Genomic DNA, 24,262 nt, shown 5'->3' with positions numbered 1-24,262 from the left:
CACAACAGAATATACAATGCCTGTCTTGTCCTAAAAGTGAATAGTACTAGTAAGGGATTTATTTGAAATTAAAGCATAGTTGAGATTATGTTAGAAATTGCAGGACTTTAGTCTTCCTGTAATGTTCTCACTTACGCTGTAAGTTGCCAATACAGTAACTGTACAAGTGGTAGTTGTACAGGGTAAAGAGATTGCAACAGCTGAGGTGAAAACTGAAGTCACAGTGCTCATCTGACAAAACGAGGAGGTCCAGGACTCCCTTCTAGACTGGTGAAAGAATTAGAATTAGGTCTCTTAATAAAGATTTCTAATGAATTGTGAATTCAGGGGCTAGTACATTCTTCTTGAAGAATAACTGATGTAGAATCTGTGTCCAAAAAGGCAAGGGGTGATCATAGACCAATTAGTCTGATCCCAACACTGTGCCCTTTTAAAAGGGATTTTGAAGGTGAGGGTAATTAAGACAGAGGAAAATGGGAAGAAGGCTGAACTGTAACATGACTTTCGTCTGCTGTTTGCATCTGAGTTTCTTGATGAAGCAATTGATGTCTTAGAGCACTATAATATGATGGGCATGCCGCAATACAGCCTTTTGATACCCTGTCCCGTTAGAAATTATTAAAGGTCAAAATGATAGAAATTTAAATGAGAATATTGAGATTGATAAGAATCTGAGGTAATTATGAAAATTTAATGGGTTATATTGAGAGGGAGATTCTCAGAATGGAAAGATGTCTCAGAGACTGGAGTTTAGAAAGATCATGTTTAACATCCTCATCAGTCATTTTGCTGTAAGAACAAAGTCTATACCTACAAAATTAGCAAGTGTGGCAAATTTAGGACACCTTGTTACTCTTGCTGTGGCCTGGATGGTGTTATAGGAAGAATTAAATAATGCTATAGACTGAATAATGGTGAAACTTATTAACACACTGTGCAAAGTCAAGCAGATACAGCAACATTCTTGGTATTGTACTAAGTTGGGACAGAGGGACTGGTGATTTTACGACAGAAAAGAAGGCTAGTTGGTGGATTATAGGATTGATTGTAACCTGCCAGGGTGCAGAGAGTTAATGTGATTGTTACATCTTTTGGGAGACCTTTTCAGTAGACACAGAGAAGCAATTTTGTTATATTTCCATGGATGTCTGTGATCTTAAATTACAATAGGCACTTCAATTTGTCTGTTGTTGCTTTGTCATTCTCTCAGTGGTGCATGGTGGGAGGGTAAGAGTTGTTGGATATCAGTTGAAGCAGAAGAGGTTCTGACTGGATTTAAGGAAGACGTTCTTCATTGTGAAGACAGTCATGTGGTAGAATGGATTGCCCAAGAGGTTGTGCAGTCTCCATCCATGGGGATTTTCGAGATCTGACTGGACAAATCCCTGAGTAACCTGCTCTGACCTTGTAGCTGACTCTGCTCTGACTGGGTCCCTTCCTACCCGAATGATTCTGTGATTCTGAGTCTTTAAAGATGGATAGGATGGTTAGGGGAATGAGGAAAAGAAACTGAAGACTGTAGCTTCATTAAGCTGAAGGAGAGTTGAAAGAAGCTCTGATTTTTATTCCTATGAATACCTTAGAGGGAGGGAGTAATGGATAAATATCAAAGATGCAAAATAATTAATACCAAAACAAGGTCAAGATCAAAGGACTAGAAGTTGGTTGCAAATACACTGGGAGGGGAAACTAGAAACTTTTTTCTCAGAGGAATGAAGTTGTGGTAGGAGCCTCCAGATAGTATTCCAAGAGGGGTGAAAGTATGTAACGGTTGGAAAAGGACCTGTACAAGGTTACGGAAGGAATTGCTTGACAAAACAGAAGTGATCTATATGTTAAAAATGTAAAGTGTTAGTATTCAGTCCAGCTATTCTGGAAGATTGGGAAGGTCTCTGGTTTTGTACCCCCTCCCCAATTATATACGTGTTCTATGTTCAGCTTGTTTTCTCTCTGTAGCATCAGAGGTTAGCCACAACTAGAGAGCAGGTATGCTCCTGCTTGTCATTGCATTAACATTTTTGATCTCTGATGTGGTGGCACATGATAATTTGTGGATTTTGGTCTTTTACTATAGGTCTTATGTTTGATATAAGATGTGAAGATGGTGTTTTGTGGGTTTGCTCAAATTAATCTCTCACATAGTTGGCTTTGATTGCGGAGCACTGGAGTTGGTGCCATTGGCCTGGTTCAGACATATTTTTCTGTGGGAGAAATGATATACAGAAGTTTTATGAAAAGTATGTATTAAAATTTGTACTTAAGTGGATGCTAATAATGAACAATTCTACAGTCCAAGTAAAGAAGTTTTTCATTCCACTGAGAAAAGCTTGAACATGTGACGTCAGGTGTTGCTTCTTGCTACTTCTCCAAAGATTTCTACAAAAATTGGAGAGCGAAGATCAGGCAGTTTAAAAATCAAACAAAAAACCTGTGGGATTTTCTTGAAAGTAAATAGGGATTCAAGCTGAAAATGATAGAAAATACCATTTAACTAAGAAATACATGTTATAGATTCTTTCATAGGCAAATATAGTGAATATGGACAGAGAAAACTACAGGAGATGGAGTTTTGGCACCAGTATATAACTGATAAGCAGCATGTGGCAATATACTTCACTAGGAAGTTGAGGCACAAGAGGCAGATAACTCGTCCATCCCTTTTTCTGCCCATTCACGTTGAAGACCCATGCAGTATTTTTCATCTGTGGGTATCTTGCATATTTCAACATGAAGTTAAAGTCCCTGATCTGAGAGATTGTTTATTGTTCCTTTTTAAAGGAAGAAAGAATTGCAAAGCACTGAACTAGGTATTTAAGAAATAAATGTAAAAATATAGAAAAATTGGTCCTATCTGAGACCTTGTAAAAATATTGGGTTGAACTGTTTGGAAATGAGTTGAGTGTCTAAAACAATGTAAAAGAATCATCTTCACAAGAGATAAATAAGAATTTTTCCAGTTAAGTCAAACTTCTGAAAATGGAAGATAATGAAGAAGGGATTTCACCCTTAGGCTTGCTAAAAGAAGTGGAAAAGGTGAGAGCTGACTTAAACTGTCCCAGCCTCATTCATGTATAATTGTGACTATGAGGCATCACCTGTGAAGAGACCTTGTGTGTGTGTTTTCTGATCCGGGGTCTTGGCTGCGTGCCGTAGCACTGAATTAGAGGTTACCAGAGCCTACTGCTTCCCAGCAAGCTCCATTCTCATGCTTGAATAATTGTATTAGGATGGTTTAATTTGTGCAACCTAGAGTCCCACTTCCCATCTTTTGTATTGAAGGCACATAGCGTACTGACTTTAAAGAAAAAAATCCTAATGTGTACTTGAAGCTGTGCGCTATTGAGAGCGAAAGGTAAGATGTCAAGAGTACTGATGGGCTGTTTCTGTGACAATATTAGTTTTAAGTGCAAGCATTAAAGAAAATAAAAAAAATAAAAAAAATGAAAATTTTACTTTGAGACTGCTACTGCAGCAAGCAAGCTGTGCCTTGCCCCGTGTGTCAGTGTTGACCGCACAACCGTCTCTGTGCAAACTGCAAAAGGGAGAGCTGATAATATAGCTAACCACCATGGAAAAAGGGGGGTGAGGAGGCTTTTCTTTTTCCTGTCCCATGCTTTGTCCTCTTTCTTCCCCCATACTATATTCTGTTGCCTTTATTGATAAACCATTTGTTTATACCAGTAATGGTAGAAAGGGTATTTCTCTTGGAAGAGCTGATACTTCCCTGTTATGGGAAGTTGTTGTGCAAAATACTTGTGGTGGGTTGACCTTGGCTGGCTGCTGGCTGCCCACCCAGCTGATCTCTCACTCCGCTCCTCAACAGGATGGAGGGGGAGAAAAGAAGATTAAAAAGTTTGTGGACCAAGACAGGGAGATCACTCGCCAGTTATTGTAACGGGCAAAACAACCTTGACTTGGGAAAAATTACATTTAATTTCTTGCCAATGATAATAAATTGGGTGGTAAGAAAACGGAGGCATAACTGAAGACATCTCTCCCTGCCCTCTTCCCATTTCTCAGGCTCAACTTCCCGCCTTCTGCCGATTCTTCTGCCTCCTGCTCCAGCCTGGTCTCCCCAGGGCAGCACCCGGAGCTGCCCTTCCTCCTCTCCCTCCTCCTGCTCTGACCTGCCTGTTGCAGGGCTGTTTCTTGTGCTTTCTTCGCTGCTGTGCAGTGGTTTCCCCTTTCCTGGATATGCTTTCACAGAGGTGCCACCAGCTTCGCTAGCCGGCTCAGCTGTGGCCTCTGTGGGGCCGCTGTGGAAACGGCTGGAAGCAGTGGCAACCGTGTCTGACATGGGGAGACCCCAGCCTCTTCTCACAGAGGCCACCTTGGCAGCTCCCCCACTGCCAACACCAGGACATGGCCACCCAAAACAAATGTGAAGCCATTCAGTGGACTTCGGGTATTTCTGGAGAACATTTTCACACAAAAGGCAACACGTTTGTTGTGCAGCGCTGCCAGGTCAGCGTGGCAGTGGTCACTTTGTGTTGTGCTGTGGAGAAACTCAGTTCTCAGGTACACTAATGTGAGAAAGAGAAATATTTGCAATATGAACAAATGCAATTTTTACCTTATAGCGCTATATGTAAGGCTTTTTGCAGCTGTAGGTGGTAAATTAAGATGTTGTGTAGACTGTAAACTTGAGAGTGGAAGGCATACAAGAACTCCTCTCTTTGTGAGTACTAGAGGGTATCTGCGTTCCACTGCGAGTCAGTAGCTCTTACAGAATATGGTTAAAACTGTATTTATTTGGATGTAACAGGCAGAGAGACTATCTTGATTTTTGCCACTTCTGTGCTATATACTCATTAAGGATAGCAGCAACACTGGAGAAGTGAGCAGAGGTTACTTGCACGTCTCCTCCCATCTTTGAGGACTCAAAAGACTTTTGTTGTCGACATTTGCTTGTTTCTAAAACTACTTTTGTTTTGAAATCAGTACTTTTATTACTGGTTTTATTTGCCTTTATGCCAGCTATATTTAGCATTGTGCTATCAAATGTTAAGGTTTTTAAAGAGTTGGAGAGCAGCTTAATTTTTTTTAAAACTATGTTCATGAATCTTGACTTGGACTTCAAACTTTGGTGTCATCTTCAGGATACCTCTAACTTGTTACTTTTTAAACTTTTCTATTTCCTATTTGCAGGCCTTCCCAGGTTCACCAGTCAGCCAGAATCATCATCTGTCTATAAAGGAAACAGTGCAATCCTTAACTGTGAAGTCAATGTTGACTTTGCACCGTTTGTGAGGTGGGAGCAGGATCGCCAGCCAGTTTTTCTGGATGATCGTGTATTTAAATTACCAAGTGGAGCTCTAATTATTAGCAATACTACTGATCTGGATGGAGGACTCTATCGCTGCATCATTGAAAGTGGTGGGACCCCCAAATACAGTGACGAAGCAGAGCTCAAAATTCTTCCAGGTATTGATCTGTTTTTCTTTTAAAAAAATTAGTAATTAAAACATTAGTCAAGCAATAGGAGGAAAAAACCTAACAAGAATACTTACAAAGGGGAACACGTGAGAATCTGCTGTGTTGCATTTTTGTGTATTTTAAGTTGAACTAAGCGTAATGTGTGTTGTGGAAGCTGGTGGTTGGGTTTGTTTTGGTTTTGGTTTTTTTTTCTATGTAGCTTAAAATGCATGCAGGCACTTAAGCTAAAGGATTTTGGCCCTTGGGAAGACTAACCTATATCTTGCAGTTGGGAAACAGAAAAGCAAAATCAGTTATCGGTGTTGCCGCCCTTTGCAATGGTTGGAGATAGGCCGGAGACACACGCATACTTTTTTGCTGTATTTAATGGTTTAGCTTTTAAGGGCTTTTTGGGAAGGACTTCTAAAAAGTCACTAGTAATGCACTTCCATTGTGACATGTTACAAAGAGGGAGCTGACTGTTTCTTTGACTATAAAAGTTTGGGGACTTCTAAGTTTGTCAAGCTTGAATCCCATGTTTAAAATACTGTTGAAGTTTCCAAAAGAAATTGGTGCTTAGTCCCTTGCTCTTAGGATGCTTAAGCTGAGGCACTTTTAATTGTCCCAATATTTAGGAATTTCTGATTCTTTGAACATTGGACCCTTTTGGGAACTCTCCAGATCCCAAAAGGGGGGGATGACTTTTTATTTTGAAAGGTTTAGCTATGCCTGTTGTTCTGAAACGTTTAGATTTTTTTTTTGGTAAGAACAAAAGTCCAGTCCTCATGTAAACTGTTTCTACCTTTAGTGTGTTCTGTTTCACCTGACACTATTGCACAGAGCTGTGTGTCACCAGATGTTCTAACACAAAGTTTTGAAAATTGATCAATAATAAGACAGGAATGTGAATCTCACTTTCCCAAACTAGGGAAATACGAGCTGTGCTTTGTATGGGTTTTCATAATTATTTACAGAATTTTATGCTGTCTCTTCCTAATTAGTCTTCATGTTGGAGTTCTGATTCAGGTTTTAGTTCTTGGAGATCTGGCAGAGGGGGTTGCTGAATTTTGATCTTTGGAGGCTTTCAGGGCTAGGCTGAGCAATGTCATGGCTGGCCTGACCTAGCATTGGCAACCGGTGGGACGTCAAGCAGGTGGTGGCATCTTCAGAGGTCCCTTTCAATGAATATTTCTGTTTCTCATGACTCTGTCACTTTTCTACTTAAAATGCTAAAATATACTTTAAAATAACCCAACTTTACAATTGCAGTTCTCTTTTAAAGTTGAGGTTATTTGCTAGGCTTTGGAAATTAATCATGTTTGAAGTAGGATTTTGTTTCATTGAGTTCTTTAGCCTTTCTGAAAAGAAAGCCTTATCTTTTCTTCAACTAAGGATATAGTTTTTGAAGAATAGCACTTTTGGAAAAGATGCTTAATTGAATTATTTTAGTTTGGTTTGCCTTCATGTTTCTACAGCCCCTCAAATGAATGCTTAAGACTTTTCTGATTTTTGTCGATTGAAGCTTTCCTGATTAAACCTCTATATTTTGTTGATCTTTTGAATTCTTTTGATTCCAGATATAGTTTACTTGCTTTCATAATGTTTTGCTGAAGGTGACTAAATATAACTCTATTAGGGAATACAAAAAATGCTGTTTCATTGCTGAGTCATGAGTCTGAACGTGTTGATAGTGAAGTTTTGTGAAAATCCCTCCCAGCAGGCATTTTTTTGTTTTGTTTTGTTTTTTAAAGTGGGATTAAACTGTTGCACAGGAAGTGTGCTCAATCTTGAGTGGCCCCATAATTGATTGTTTGGTCTGAGATGTATTTGAAAGAAGGATTTGAATTAATCTGTTCTTCACTTGTTTTATTCCATTTTTAAATCGTTATCTGATGTGCGCCTGACAGCAACCCCACTGCTCTGCTTCTGAATCCTTGAAATACACCCAACACACACACACTTGCATCACACAGATTTGCATCCACAGACAGTGTTCTACTTTTTTCTGATAGTGAGCTTCCTTAGAGCATTCAGTCTGCCTTTCATCTGCCGCTGAGCAAGCAGGAGAATACATTTCTGAGCTCTGCTACTTGGTAGCAGGTGCTTTCATAGATAGGAATGCAAAGAAAAAAAAATCACTTAATTTTTCAATCCAGTTTCTGCTAATGTGAGAACTGAATTTGTTTTTGTGAGCTTGGAGCATTAATGAGTTCTGTCTCCAGTGAATCATACCGGCTCCTCTCCCTAGTGTAATGATTGCTTGCTGGCAATGTGTTATATCCATTTTTTGCAACTTGGCTTGCTCCATATGCCACTCCAGGTCACTCTCACTGTGTTACCCGCCTGTTCACACATGGTCTTATTTCTGGCGCAAGCAGACTAGTTCCCTCTAAGAGGGAACGTGGGCAGAGCTGCTATGATAGTTTGTGTGTGGGCCTGAGACAGATGGTGTGATCCAGGATTGCTCTAAGTTTGGCTCCTTCTGCCTAGGACAATTCTGAAACATGATTTCCATCCGGCCTGCTTCTCTTGAATACCCTGGCAACCTCATTGTGTTATACCTTGGAGCACGTGCATGCCCTTAGCTTAGTGCTGTAAAAACTCGGTTATTGTTTTTAGCACTTTGAGCTGAAGAACACCAAACCCAACAACTTTCAGAAATTCCTGCAAGTATCGCGTAGGTCCCAGGTGAGACAGGGGCCAAATACTGTGCGTGATAGGCACAGAATGGGCTTCAGTGAGCAAAAGTAGTGTAGGTACAGGATAGTTTGCCCCCGCTGAGGGGACCAAAAATAGCTTGTCCGATTCTGGAGCTTGCTTGTCATCAAACTTGTCAGCGCACATCTGAGTATTGAGAATACAGCACTTAATGCAGCATAAAGACTGGGGTTTTTGAGCAGTTGGCAGAAAGAGTTATGATAACTAACACAGCAGAAATGCTGTAGCTGGTATGTAGGAACTCATTTCCTCTAATTATGGTGCAAGGCACATGCTGAAGTTACTGCAGAGAAAAAGGGTATAAACTGCATCTTTTGTCCAGGTGTTACTGAGGCCCCTTCATGAGTTGGTCACAGTTCTAGTTAAAATTGATTTTAGAACCTTTTTCCTAAGGTTACATTTTGAAGAGTCACGGATATTTTTAGGAAAGTAGAAAAATAGCCTTTTGTTCTGAATATTTACTTGTGGTAGTTTAGTTCAGTGTAGACTGCTGGACAGCCTTTATTGGTGGGTATGTTTTCAATTCTCTCAGTCAAAATGGCCTTTTCCTGTAGTAAAAGAGTGTGTAAATATGCACTTTGCTTGTGCTTGTTTTTAAGGGGGTGGGGGAGAAAAAAGAAACAAAATCCTCTCCAGCCCGATTCAAAGCAAAATCAAAACGACTTCAGAGGATTCACTGTTTCCATAAGGATGGAAAACCATGGTGGATTTTTTTTAGGATAAAGGTTGTGTTACTTCAGCGTGCAAGTTGTCCAGTTATTTTATTTCCCTTAGGGTTGACTCTCTACTGCAGTAGTTTCATTTTCCAGTGCATAAAAGCACTTTCTCAAGCAGCTCCCCGAGGAAGTCAGGAGATTGCCCAAGGTTGGCTAGACAAAGTCGAACCTATACCTGTCTTTACTAAATCTCTACTAGCTGGTGGAAGTTCCAGTTTCAGGGCTGTAGCTTTTAGCTGAAATTGTTTCCCAGGGAGTTTGAAGAGTCAGAATCCCAATGGTGGCAAATCAGTTTGCGTGTCTGGAGGAAACGGTAAAGAGTTGTTCACATGGGAGGCTGAGAGAGTCTCTTACAGGAAACTGTTTATGTAGGTAAGATAATGATTGAATGCTGTGAAGATGCAGAAAAGAAATTAGATGTTTCATTTGTGTTGTGGGTTTTTTTGTTTTTTTTTGGTTTTTTTTTTTTTTTAAATATGATCACCTTCTGATTTTGCATCTGGTAACAACTTTGTCATTTACAAAATATTTGCAGATCCCGAGATGCCACAGAACTTGATGTTTGTGAGGCAGCCCTCTTCACTTACTAAAGTTAGTGGGCAAAGTGCAGTTTTTCCATGTGTTGCTGTAGGATTTCCAACTCCATATGTCAGGTGGACAAGAAATGAAGAAGAGCTTACCACAGAAGGGTGAGTAATGGCTAATGTATATATTTTTATATAATAGTAGGAATCCAGCCAGAGTTACGATTTTAGATTAGCACACAACTTGCTTTCTACTTAATTTTAAACCAGGGGAACAGAAGCTAGTTTTCAAATGCTGAAGGTCTTCTAGACTGAATGTTATGACAGGTAAGGTAGTTCATGAGACTTGTGGAACAATCTCATAGTATTTTTTATTGCAGACATCTGAAACCACGAAATCTTATTTGAAGCAGGAAGGTTATTAAGAATATATTACTTTTAGATTGCCACTGAAGTAAAAGAAGCAATTGAGGGAATAAGGACACTGCAGAAAAGCTGTCTTCATATTGGCATATTACGTGTGTGAAGCCCTGCACTCACATTACTCTTTCTGCAATGAAAATGTCCAGTATGCATCTAAATGTTCCATAAAAATTTAAGAATAAGTGTTTAAAGCAGGATTTCATAATTTCTCATTAAAACAGAATATTAAAATGTTAGGCATGATTGGAAAAAAAAAAAGGTGGGCTTTCAGGAATGCATTAAGTGAAAACTATTATACATTGTCATTGCTGGTGTATTCATTCAAAATAATGTAGGAAAATATGTGTAAGAACGCAGAACAAATCTTAGGAAGAAAATTTTTGTCCATCTAATGAACATAGTTATTAGAACAAGGAAATTACAGATACTTGAATGTTGTCTTAATGTCCTTCAAAGTCGGTGGCGAGATTGATGTAGAAACAAGATAATCATGAAACAACGAGAGGTAAAGTTATATTGTGGCATGGCTGACACAGAAAGCGGCTAAAGGAATATGGAAGTCTCTCTACAGTACCAGTGATAGTAGTATATCTCTTTTTTTGTCAACTCTTAAATTAAAAAAATCCCGGGGCTTGTAATTTGAACTGTCTTTATCTGGAAAATGCAAGCTTCTGTGGGTAATGACTAACAGTTCTAATACCACTGAGAAATTGTGTTGATGTCAGTCTGATGACACATGATTTAAATTCATTTTTTTGGTAAATATAAGGAATCATTCACGTACGAAGGATGGTACAGACTCATTAGAGTTGCACGATCAAATGTGGTGAAATGTCAGAATAAATGTGCCTGGTAAGATCCTACTTTGTTTTTCTTGTATGTAAAATGATGTCGTGTCATGTCTTTATAAATTTTTGCTGCCCCGCCGCCTCATCCTTCTCTAGGTTATGTCACATTCAGTGCACAAGGAGGTTAAAGCTTACTTACTAAAGAGCTCTCCCTTTTATTTTCTTCTCATTTTTTGACATGGAGCCCAAATTTTCAAATCCTGCTCTCAATCCAGTGCTGTTAATTCCCTTATGAGCTTTTCTATGCAGGTTGTCATGATAAGTTCTGAGGGCTTCACAAAAATTTTTTTTTTCTTTCCAAAATTCAGAGTGAGAAATTTTATTGGAGAGCTGAGGCATAACAATTTGAACCGCTTATCACCTGTTTTTTCAGAATGTTTAGCATTAGTTTTTAGCATTATGTTCCTTTGTTAGATGAACAGATTCCGGTTGACTTACGCTGTAAGTACAAATCCTTCTGTGAACTGTGTGTCAGGTTGCTGGTATGGGGAGTCAGAAGAGTGCTTCCTCTGTGCTGTCACCAGCTCTTTGCTTGAAGCCACTTTTTCTTGAGCATCTTTCCGTCATCACATGGACACTGTGTAGTAAGGCAGAAGCAGGAGCCACAAGGCTGTCAGTTTTCCCAAACATCATTTTACTGAACACTTCTCTACTCCTGCAACAAATGAGCTATGTGCATTCTCTGCGAAGCCCAAGGAAAGCCTCTTGTGAAACTAAAAGCTGCAGGTGCCTGTATGTTCTTGGAATCTGCTTGTTGTCATGTCCTCTGGATATGTTTTAATGAAGGAGGATAAAGTTGAAAAGACAAAGAAATATTCCTCTTCTATTTGAAATAATATTTTCTTCTGCTCTAAGATAGAACCAAAAAGGAGTGAATAAGGGTTTTGAACAATGAAAATTTTATTTCTTTTGACTTACTATTACTTACAGAACCTTTCTGGTCTGGCTGAAGATGAGTGAGTAAAGTTACCTTGCTGATGAAATTGATTTTTAAAGATTTTTAATTTTTTTTTCTTGTTACAACACTTAGGTTTTTTTTTTTCTTACAGTGAAATGTGTGCTCATTATAGAGTTTACTTTTAAGGTAGGTAAAGGAAAAAATTTGTGTAAGCTTCCTTCATTGTTCATTAAAGTGATCGAAGTGCCAAAACTCTTAAGTCTGCTACTCATGACTATGACTTAACAGAGAAGAGATTCAAACAGCAGACGACAAAAAGTTCTTAAACTCCATTTACCTCGACAGCTGTCGTATTATTCTTTTGAATAGAATAACTGGAAAATCTCTAGAACTAAAAATTAAGATTCTTTGTTGGAGTAAAGCCTGCAGTTAGACTGTTGCAAAATAGGTATCTTAGCTTGTTATGCATGGTCTTTTAATTTAATTACAAATTAAATCACATTTAATTTGTATTAAAATCCCCTTTTGATATAAAAGGAAGACTTTTTTTATTAGCATGGCTTTTCTTTATCCCAAGAAAGAACTGATCCTTCTCATCAGGACAGGTTTTACTGTACCTTCTGCCTGGGAAGAGCTCTTAAATCATGGTTTTTGTTTATACACACACACTGCAGACATTAAGATACGTGTATGTAGGTATACACACATGTATATACCTATGTATTGATACATGTCTCTGTGTGTTCATGTATGGGGTTAGGAAACAAAACTCGGATAGCATGGTCAGGTATGTCCCCATTTTTTACCCCTTGTTAAATGGTTTAGGCACACAACCTTATTTTTACTTTTGTCTTTTTAACCATGGCAATTCATCTAATATAAAAAATTAAATGTTTTCCTTTGAAGCTGTATTGCAAAGGAGAATATGTGTAGGAGCCTGTATTTATAGGAAAAATAGATTATTTTTAACGATTGGGAGTGGTGGGGTTTTGGAATTAAATATTTGTTATAAGACCTGAAAAAATGGAAGGTGTTTAATTTCGATGGAATATTTGTTGAAGACTGCAATAAGATTTATGTTAATGGATAAATATGAGTAAACTTTAATGATGGCAGTCTTGGCACTTGTTCAAACAAGCAGCCTGTAATGCGATACGTTGCGAAATTAGTTTGCTGTGATAAAATATTTTCCAAACCAATTTGAGTGAAAGAGAAGGAGGCTTTGAGTGTTGAGTGAGAAGCTGCTTAAGTTAATGCAATGCTAAAAGTTTCCATTGTAGTAAAACTGTTAGAACTTCAAGGAGACCTTTCAGAACTTGTTAAAGATTTTAAAGAAATATAAATGATAGTTAGACTGCTGACTTTTTGGTTCCTCATAAAGAAGTCCATTAAAGACTATGAAATACTCAGGACTTGGGGAAGTCTCAGTCCTCAGAAGCTGAAGAGTAAGAGACTGTTTGGAGGAAGGGTCTCTCTATGCTTGCATCATCCATATGCCCTTCTCTAGGCATTGCTGTCTGGCTTTGGTCTGCTCCTTTCAGGCCATTCTTACTGTATTTACAATTTCAGAGATAAAAAACAATCACAAAGTTGAAAATCGGACCCGATAACCTGTCACTGGGAAAAACATTTGACTTGTGGTGAAAGTTTTTTGTTGAATTGGCTTACTAGTCAAGCTAGTAATCTTGATAATGTGTAATAATTTTCTCAAAACTACATTGTTTGAAAAGAAAGGAAGAGGCTAGAACCCTGTTCTAGGTTTGTGGTGCTTGTAGCTCCAAACTAGAGCTTCAAAATACAAAGCAAGCCTTGAAGCTCATATGTATTCATGTGTGCATAATCTTGTGATACAGGGTATACTGCTTGTAGTTCTTTAGGATGGGCACTACGAATGCACACCCACCCTGTCATACCTGTGGTTCAGCAATGTGAATATGCATTCTACTTTTTCAGCTGGATTTCCTCCATAAACTCAGAATGAGTAATATTTCTGCCAGGAATGTAGAAAATACTGAGAGAAATGGAAGGAACTGGGGAAAGCCACTGAAGTGTAAAGCTATTTGAATAAATCTTATGTCCTTTACAGAAAACTTTCTAAAGTAAAATCTATTGTATTGTCAATATTACCTGATATAAAAGACTGTAATGAAAATGTTATATACAGGTTGAATAGTTTTTAAGATTTTGCCAACTTTGAGCCTTTCATGCTTTTTTTTTTTTTTTTTTTTTAAATGTCTTGTCTGGCTAAGGGTCCTACTGTGTGAGGGACTGGTTTTTAGCAAATGCAGGAGTAATTTTGTGCTTTTGATGATTCTGAAGTTGAAAAGTGAGATTTCAGGTGAGGTGGCTGCCAAGATGGATATTCAGAGCTTGGGAGGTGGGCACAGAGTTTCAGATGTTTGGAAGATGATGTTCTGCTTTGAAACCTTTCCAGTGTGTGGATCAGTATGTGCTCAAACAGCATATATTGTGTATCTTGATTGATATTTGGACACTTACGTGGAAGAAATCACAAATGCATGTGCCACAAATTCTTCAAAAAGCTACAGTAAATGAGATGGTTAATCTGAAAATAAACGGTTGAAAGGACCCAGAACAATAACATTATATTTTAATAAGGCTATTGAAGCACAGCTGAATCTTCGGCGTTTTTGGGCTGTTGAATTTAGCAAAATTTTATGTCCTTGAAAGATGCCTACAGAAAACTGTAACATGGTTGTAGGGTTAATAATTTTCTAAAGTGAGGAGATTGCAAAGCTGAGGTTGCATGTGTGGCATTAATTTTATGCTGTTGCTGTATGCGTTCAAATATGATCACATACATATTCTTAATGCAGGGTTTTTTCCTTAATACTTAACACGAATGTGTGATGTTTTTAATTATTACATCCTACTGTTTGCAGGGTACTCTGATTTGTATTAAGTGAATTACACTTGCCCAACTTATTAAAGGTTAAACATAGCAGAGTAATTATGGAGATTTTTCTGGTAGTACATTCCACAAAATAATCTAATTTACTGTCTAATTTTATCTGCTCTACTTTACCAAGACTGCAAATAGATTATAAGATGTTTTGGGAATAGTAATTTAAAAGAGGGGGAAAAAAAGAAAAAGCCAAAACCTCAGGGTATAACTGGCTGTTTGAATACAGTAAATTAATAAAGGCTTACTGTATTTTGTGATAATGAAACACAAAAAAGTATGTGAGTTAGGTATCCAGAGTAGCTCAAGTAATTGTATATTGTGAGTGTGTAACTGAGGGCTGTATGGAATGCATATAAAAGGCTTGAATTTGATTTTCCTGTTCCCTGACATTTGAATGATCAATCTTTGTTGTTTTTAATGACACTTTAAATTATGTTATCACTTTTATATTAAGCTGATTCTTTGTCTCCAGTGTCTGAAATCTGATTGCTTCACTCTTTTGTGGAAATGCTTCATTGTTCTTACAAAATTAAGATGTTTTTACTTTATTACAAAAGCAGTTTTGCTTTAAGCCCAGAATTCTTCCACAGCCAGTGCATACAGAAGGAATCACCAAGGAGTCCGACAGATTAATTGTTTTCTTCCATGTTTTTAACAGCGGTGAACTTGTATTGGATCACATATGGGTAAACTCTGGACTCAACTCTACATTTTCTTGAGTAAAATGATCAAATAGAATAAAAGCATAGCACACAGTTTAGATGGCTGAAAACTATATAACCTTGTTTCTTGATAAAAAGGACTATTCATGTAAATGCTACCACGTTGCAAGCAGTTTGTGAGATCTTATGCAACAAATTTTTGTTGCTTAATGTGACAGCATCTAGTAAGGTTTAATAGTTTTAGTAACATCTTAATTGCTGGTTAGTAACCATGATAGTCTGCTGCCTCACGATGCACATTACTTTGCTATTTCAGCAGCTGGTTATGGGAAAATGAACATCATAAGGGACGTGTTGCTTTTAGATGGATAACTATGGAAATTGGTAGATATCCAGAAGAAGGCACTATTTGTCATCAAAATTACACTAACAGTCTCTATAGCCTTTTATCGTTCCTTTGCAATTGTTTTAGTCTCAGCTCTCACATACAGTCACTTGTTTCTCCACAGCCTTCCTTCTTGTTTTGTATGCTGTCATTGATAGATCTAGCACATTTACCAATTGGCTCCATTTATTTCTGCATTCATCTTACCCTCAGCAGATTATATGCTACTTGGATTAATTTAAGTCGCCGCGAATGCTAGAACAAATAATCAAAGAAGCTATTTTACATGATAAAAGGAAATACAAAACTGTGTATGTGAATGTGTCAAGGTCCAGACTTGTCTTACTCATTTATTTTTCTTTAGACGTGGTTTTAGTGCAGACTTAACATGTTTAACGTGCTATTCTCACAAATAAGCTTCAGTGACATTGTTTCTGTTCACCTTGAGAATGTTTGAAAAGCTCTTCTGTGTTTGTGGACTGTTGGTGTCCAGATGCAGACAAAGAGTTTCAAGAATCGGGCACAGCATCGTTTTCATAGATCTTTTTAGATGGTTGTAGAGCTTGCTTAGATGGGCTAACTTCAACAAACTTGTGTGGTTTAAATCTAATGAATTTACCCGGGTAGAATACAGGTGAATAGATGTATTGGGTTTGTGTGGCAAGGTTTTGGTAGCGGGGGCGGGGGGGCTACAGGGGTGGCTTCTGTGAGAAGCTGCTGGAAGCTTCCCCGGTGTTCGACAGAGCCAATACCAGCCGGCTCTAAGACGGACCCACCGCCAGCCAAGGCCGAGCCAATCAGCGATCGTGGTTAACGCCTCTATGGTAACATTGTTAAGAAGGGAAAAAAGTTGTGGGACACACAGAAATGGCAGCCAGAGAGAGGAGTGAGAACATGTAAGAGAAACAACCCTGCAGACACCAAGGTCAGTGAAGAAGGAGGGGGAGGAGATGCTCCAGGCGCCGGAGCAGAGATTCCCCTGCAGCCCGTGGTGAAGACCATGGTGAGGCAGGCTGTCCCCCTGCAGCCCAGGGAGGTCCATGGTGGAGCAGATATCCACCTGCAGCCCATGGAGGACCCCACGCCGGAGCAGGTGGGTGCCTGAAGGAGGCTGTGACCCCGTGGGAAGCCCATGCTGGAGCAGGCTCCTGGCAGGACCTGTGGATCTATGGAGCGAGGAGCCCACCGAGCAGGTTTTCTGGCAGGACTTGTGATCCCGCAGGGGACCCACGCTGGAGCAGTGTGCTCCTGAAGGACAGCACACCGTGGAAGGGACCCATGCTGGAGCAGTTTGTGAAGAACTGTGGCCCGTGGGAAGGACCCACGTTGGAGAAGTTTGTGGAGAACTGTCTCCCATGGGAGGGACCCCACGCTGGAGCAGGGGATGAGTGTGATGAGTCCTCCCCCTGAGGAGGATGAAGCAGCAGAGATAATGTGTGATGAACTGACTGTAAACCCCATTCCCGGTCCCTCTGCGCCACTGTGGGGGGTAGGTAGAGAATCTGGGAGTGAAGTTGTGCCTGGGAAGAAGGGAGGGGTGGGGGGAAGGTGTTTTGAGATTTGGTTTTATTTCTCATTACCCTACTCTGGTTGGTTGGTCACAAATTGAGTTAATTTTCCCCAAGCTGAGTCTGTTTTGCCTGTGACGGTAATTGGTGAGTGATCTCTCCTGTCCTTATCTTGACCCATGAGCCCTTTGTTACATTTTCTCTCCCCTGTCCAGCTGAGGAGAGGGGAGTGATAGAATGGCTTTGGTGGGCACCTGGCATTCAGCCAGGGTCAACCCACCACAATAGAATAGGAGAAAGTGGGAGAAGTGGGGGCAGGAAGGCAATACAGTTTTGGCAGCTCCTGTTCACATCTCCTTTGTACAGATTTTTCTTGCTTGGGATAGGAGATGGATCATCCTTCACTATCTTTGATTACCACTAAAGCTCCTATTTTTTTCTATGTATTAATTTTTGATCTGATCCATGATAGGAGGCTTCTGCCTTTTTTTGGCTGCTATGACAATAAAATACATATCAAAATACTCCAAGATATATCTTATCTTCTTACTTTCTGTCCTCGAACCACTGTCAAGCAGTTGCAAAACAGAGTTTAATGACAAACTTCTGTTTTCCTCTTAGCTAGAACCTGTCTGCAGTGGTGTCCACATAATCCTCTACTATTTATTCAGGCATTCCTCTTTCTAAAGCTCCTGATACATTTTTTTTCAAACTTAGTTATATCTTCACTCAAATTCCCTACACTTCTTACAAAACAAACTTTTTGTAGTTGTCTTGTTACTAGATCATGGAAGTAGGATGCCTTTCCTCATGGTATAGCTGGATAGGATATCTCCCTGGATGCGTTTAAGACTGCTTGCTTTCACTTAATTCCAATAATGACTTTGTTTGCTCTGCTTTTTAATGTACTGAATCAGAAATTTGATCAACAATTACAGTAGCATCATAAATCAATATTAATGTGGCAGTTAGGTGAGTCAGAAGTCTTTGTGTCCTAACAATTTACCTTTCTAAGCAGGTAGGAGCATTGGTTTTACTAACGTAATTCTAGTAAAATTTCAAATGGAGAAAGCAATTAAGTTGATTTTGGTACATTGGCCACTCCACAGAGACCAAAAAAGTTTATTGTTGTAATGTGCTATTCAGTTAATATTTTGAAAGAATTCAATCTATTCCTGTCCACTAGGGCATTGCTTGATAATGCCAGAAAGGAATCCATCTGGTAGACTCTCTCATTTTTCTCAGCTGCAAATAAGAATGGTTCTGGATCAGCATCCAGTCATGATTTTTTGTCTCGGCTTGGGGTTTTTGGTAACGTTGCTGGCATTTTATTGTGGATGCTTGGAGCGATGAAGAATCTTGGAAAACTCTTGTATGAGTTTGTATCATAGGAAGGGGAATGATGGTTGCAATGGGAGAAGAGTGTTGAGGGTACTACATGTAGCATAAACCGCTACATTTAGCTGCTACATTTAGCATAAAAAGCAGATAGTTTATAAAGGCTGAATTATGAACCCTCCCCCCACCCTTTACAAGTCAGAGGGAGAAAATTCTGTACAGAAGCTTAGCCAAATTATTGAATTTGTCTTTTGAAAATTTTTTTAAGCTGTATCTTATTCCGAAATCTCACATCTTACTGAAATGGCTATCTTTCTACAAAAAAATCAATTACTATACAATATACATTGCTGTTCCTTATGTTGTACAGGCATAAGCCTGGCATGTTATAGTTCACTTAACTTTTCAAGCAGTAAGTCATTCCAGCTGTATCTGCAAAATGGTGGGGGTTTTTTTTATGATGTGGTTGTGTTATTTTATTTTTCTTAAGTTTTAGTTCCTATTGTCTAAATACCTTGATCACATTTAATTAAGAAGAACTGAAGCTTAAAGTGCAAAAAGATGAGCTGCTCTTGTGGAATTGATGTAGTTGAACTTAATTTTAAATGTGAAGCCAAAGTATGGAATTTGACCATCTAGTTAAAAATTCCTCTCTAATGTGGCTCCTTGTAAATGGCACCCAGCAATATTATATGTAAACACTTCTTCAGTTTATGCAGACATTTTAGGCAGAGGACTTGTGTGTGCTTCTCTGGTAACACTTTAAGTCAATTTGTCCATCAAATCACCCATATGTCCTGTTTTGCACAGCTACGAAAGATTTCTTCTGCTTGCGGGAGGCAGTCTGGAGATCAGTGATGTTACGGAAGAGGATGTTGGGACGTATACCTGCATAGCAGATAACGGAAATGAGACTATTGAAGCTCAAGCAGAACTTACAGTTCAAGGTAGGCTGAATAGTTAATTTTCAGAGAGAACAGATCTCCAGATGACTTTTCACAAGAGTTTTATTGTCTGATCAGTTAAGACCCTGTTGGTTTTTTTGTGCCCTGATTTAAAAAAAAAAAAAAAAAAAAACCACAACATGCAAAACAACCACCCACCCACCCCAATTCTGTTCTGTTGTGTTCTATGTTACTCTGACTTATTATTCAAACTGCTTATAATTTCATAAATATTCAAATGAGGAATTTGCTTATATAATACATTTTGAGCCTGGTTAAAAGCTGCTGTATATGCTCATGTAATATTAAATGTGGTCAATGCCATATACTTTTCTAAAGGAGGTCAAAGGTCGCAGTGTACCTAATCGCATCTGAAAATTGACCTATAATACTACTACTAAGGTCTTCCTTGTAAAAGGCATATATAAAGTATTTTTCATAATCCTCAAACATGCTGTTGTTTTCAAGGAGCTTGACAGAAGATAAAAGCTGAGATACTTATTTAGTAATACATGATTTATTGTGTGTATAACTGTCTTGCTTACTCTCAAAAGCTATTTTTACTAGAAACAGCACTGATATGTTGATAACACTGTTTTAAAAACATCTTATGGAACCTGTGCAAATAAGGTAGACTTGTTAAGGAGCAGGAAAAAAAAAGGTGTAAGTTTGGCGGCTTCACTTTTCTTACATTTCCTGAGGAAATCTGTCACGGTTTTTTTTATTAATTGGATCTTAATATTGGTTTAAAACTCTTCAGCTAGAATTTGCTGGCATGTTAAGAGTGGTTCATATATACAGTATCCTTGTAAGAGCTTAACTGACGTGTTTTACAGTGGATTGTGGTACCTGAAAGTTTGTCTTAAAAGTATGTCTGAAGGGATAAATTTAATCACTGAACAACCATAAAGGAAGGCTTATCTATAGATTAAACCTTTATGACAAAAAAGTATCGTTTTATGCTGTGGGTTAACTATTCTTATACCATGTAGCGTTAATGTAAAGGCATGTTAGCAGAGTTCTTGCTTTTCTATCAACACAGTGTATGAATGTTTTGACAAATTTTAGTACTCAAGGCATATATACTTAAGGTAATACATTTTACATGTCTTACTTGGAACTTCTGAAATATGGCTGTGTTTCTGGTACAGAAGAGTTGGAGAAGGTCGGTTGGGTTTAAAAGAAAAATATTGAGGGAGAACAAGTTTTCAAAGAAAGTTGATCATTGAGCTGCTCAGTATTGAACAGCTAATGTATTCCTCTTTAGGAAGGTGGAGTATGCAGGAAGGTTTATATTAGCATCCACAGCATTTCTGCATTTTGTCACGGCTATATTTAACCATGTCTATGTAAAACTGAACATTAATAGGGTGCAGAATTTGTTTATGAATGTATTGGGGGAATATTCTCCTGAGAGTACGCTGTCAGTGCTTGCTTAGCACTGTTATCTGCTACCTGTAACTTAAGCTTCATCTTGCTTTTTATTCCCCACTGGTCTTGGGACTAGCTTTCCAAGCAAGTCTGCTTTCTGTAGGTTACTGGTACAGTAGCATTTTAGCTAGCTCTGCCCTTCTTTAAAAGTTGGGGAAGAATATCTGAAAAATGCATTTTCTGTGAGGCCTGTTCAAATGCAATATAGCTTTACTTTGACTCAAAGCATTTTGAAAGCCAACAAATTCTGGTCATGCAGAAAAAAACCCATGTTTTTCTTACCTTGTCTCTTGGGCCAAAAGAATAAAGATAGGTGCTCTGTGTTTTTAAATACTAACATGCTTGATGCTTCATAGCACTTTATGACAGTTTTACACAACTCACTGTGTGCTGTGTTTAATTCAGTTCCAATCTATATATTTTGTAGAATTGGCATGAGGCTTTGAGTTTTATGGGCAATGGCAGAAATTAGTAATGTGAATTGATATGATACACTTAAGCCAAGCAAGTCATAGGTAAGACTGAGATTATAGCCTTAATGGGTATATAGCCAGGTCACTTGGGGAATGAAAGTGATCTTGAGATCACTCTTTGCTCCTTATCTAAGCTAATGTAAGTGATTTCTTTATTTGGTTGGAAAGATTTAGAATATGTTCTGCCAGTTCTTTTATTCTGATTTTTTCTTATACACCTGGCACAAAAAGAAAAGTATTTCTTTTAATGCTTGAGTATTAAAATATATTACAGATTTATACAGAATGCGTTTTGGAAAGTTGCATTTCTGACTTTACTTCTTAGTTCTAATCTTAATTCTGCTTTTCTTTGAGAGGTCACTGTAGAGAGTAATTGTATTTTGGCATTACTGTAATTTGGTGAAGGGTTGAATAGTTTGAGTAACTGTTATCGGATCACTGTATCATTTTCTTCTAGACTAGAAAAATTGTCATCTCTTCACACCTAATAACTGCATGATCTTGCTTTAATTTAAGCTGCTTCTGTCATTCTTAGAAATTAGTCTAGCAGAAGTTCACACAAGAAATCAATTTTTTGGGCTATTGAATTCCCTTGTCTCATCTATTTTTCTGCATCCCTTTCTTGAAGCACCTGGGGTTTTTTTGTTTGGAGATTTCAGTAGCATACCAGAGGTTGTACTAAGGCAGTCAGTCTTTGTTTCCTTCTATTAACATTTCACGATGGCAATTCAGTGAGACATTTGTAAATCTCTGCTTAAGTGTGAGTAAGATGGCATTGTTTGACAGTGTTAGGACAGTTAAAGTGAAATGGCGTTCCTGTTGATGCCTCTTAACTGAGATTTCCCTGCAGTGCCAGAATCGGGTTGACTGAAACTTGCAGGTAGTTAGAAACAACGCACTTTATCCACTTGCAAGCTTAAATTGTGCACAGAATAAAAAGAATGCTTGTTAAATGTTACTTCGTTCCAAGACCAGCTTTTCTATATCCTTTAACAAGGATATAAAAACCCGGAAGCTAACATGCTTTCTCTTTGATGTGGTACCAGTGGCAGCAAGCTGCCATGCATCCGCTGCGTTGGACTGATTACCTGTATACCTGTTCTTCTGTGGTGGTAAGGACAAAATTGGTGACCTTCATCATTAAAGGGTAGGGTACTGTGAAGTGTCTCACAATCATGTGTGCTGTGCTCAGCTGGCGAGGAGGAGGTACATTTTGCTGTGCTGCTTGTGTGTTTGCGTAAGGTAAATGGGAGATAATTGGAGATAGCTTATTTCCAAGGGCATACAAGTATATGAAGTGGTCAGCCCTGGGGGTTCATGTTTTTTTCCGTTAAATTTGGCACCATTTTGAATTCAGATAAATGTTACCTTAAACTAATGCAGTTTACTCAGATCCTCTTGTTGGTGATGCCTAAAGATATCATCTGTTTCACATACCTAGAGACAGTCTGTTGAATAAACTACCCTGTGTAATTAAAAAAAAAAAAAAGTGTTAGAGGAGCCTTCTATTGCCCTAAAGTTTGCTCAAAAAAAAAAGATTTGATTTAATTTCCCTACATACATCACAGAAGGGCTAAATCTGGAAAAATGACTTTAACTAGAAAGGAGTACTTGACTAGAAAGGTACTTACGGGTCCAGAAGAACATTACACAAATTTGTTTCCTCACTCTCTTTATCTACAATGTGTGTCTGGGAGCTAGAGTTATGAGAATTTCATTTTATTCAGAGGATGATGGAAAATTAATGGAATATTTTGGTGAAGACTGTTCTAAGAATATGCAAAAGGTATGCAGTACAGGTCCTGAGAATACAGGAAAAAGTAGCATTTCATTACTGGTGAAAGTAAATAGTGGTATTGAAAGTGTGTTTAGTTGAGAAATCATTTACATTTTAGATGGGTTTGGAGAGAAGAACGTGTTTTTTAAGTAGCCTACATTTTTGAGGAGGGCAAAAGAAAGAATCATAAATGAATACCTGTTTGTGTCATTAGTAACGTTCTTTTTACCTTTACTGGTGAAATATCTTTTGAATTTCAACCCTTTGTTAAACCTGGTTATTCTTCGATATGGTATGAAGGGATTTTTTTTTTTTCTGAAATGCCCAGGGAATTCAAAATACTAAAAAATCTAAAGTACGTCTGTGAAGATGACAGTTTTTGGTGTAGCTTCTCTCAGCTGCCTGGAATTAATTCTGTATGTACTGCTGAGTGACACCAGCTGTTGCTGCCCTCCTCTTAGTGTGGCTGTGCCCACTGCAAAGGTGGGCACCGTCTCCACATCTCTCCTCCCCACAGTCCCCCTGTCATCTATTGGCTCAGCTGCTTTTTGTGAGCTCTAAGGCACTTCAGTTGACTTAAAACAGACTTTTTCAGGCTGGTTTGAGCTGTCTTAGATCACTGTGATGACAATGGGTGAGGGAGCAACTGACTGAACAGCTCAGTGATGGATCTGTTGGAAGTGCAATTTTCAGGCCCTTTCCTTGAAAAGGGGGAGATGCGTGTTGCCACAAAGTGAGGAGACACCTTGAAGCAAACTCAGAAGACTGCTCTGCATCAAACAGTTACAGTAAAGTTTCTAGTTATGTGTGTGCAAATTAGAGATTTCATGTACCCTTATCTCACGCACCAAATTTTTTACTTCCACATTTGAGAAGTGGTTTGAATATGGAAGAGAACATGAAATGTCCCCAGAGAAGATCTGTGGCTGAGAGAGTCTCACCCCGTAAAGTTTAACATCTCTGAATCGCATCCACATTTGAGATAAATGTGGATATCCTAACTCTAGGGATAAATATCAAATGGACGAAATGCGTGTACAGCTTTGTACCGACACACTTTTCCTTGAGTTAATCTTGGACACAAAAAGTGTGTATCATCACAGTCTCAGGCCAAGCACCTTGAAGGTACCTTTGCCAGGGTAAGTTACTTCCCATGAAGGGAGGCAATAATTTGGTGTTCAAAACTCTTTGGTAGAAAGTCAAATTTCTATGAGCTGTGTTGTCAGTGTTCCTTCCCCTTGCTGTCACCAGGAGGAATGGTGCTGGGTACCAGATT

The 24,262-nt window shown here is 38.6% G+C and overlaps 1 protein-coding gene across 9 annotated transcripts in view; it reads left to right on the top strand.

The window, feature by feature from the left end:
• NEO1 (neogenin 1) overlaps positions 1–24,262 on the top strand; it is a 215,786-nt gene that overhangs the window by 82,411 nt on the left and 109,113 nt on the right. For all 9 annotated transcript variants that reach the window (XM_052807475.1, XM_052807474.1, XM_052807471.1 and 6 more), the window contains exons 3-5: positions 5,149–5,424; positions 9,385–9,538; positions 19,172–19,308. In XM_052807475.1, coding sequence (XP_052663435.1) covers positions 5,149–5,424; positions 9,385–9,538; positions 19,172–19,308 — 567 coding nt within the window. The remainder of the gene's footprint in view (positions 1–5,148; positions 5,425–9,384; positions 9,539–19,171; positions 19,309–24,262) is intronic.

Source organism: Harpia harpyja, chromosome 14, assembly GCF_026419915.1.
Source record: "Harpia harpyja isolate bHarHar1 chromosome 14, bHarHar1 primary haplotype, whole genome shotgun sequence".
Lineage (NCBI taxonomy): Eukaryota > Metazoa > Chordata > Aves > Accipitriformes > Accipitridae > Harpia > Harpia harpyja.
Note: the sequence above shows the minus strand (reverse complement) of the source record. Positions and strands in the feature narration are given on the sequence as shown.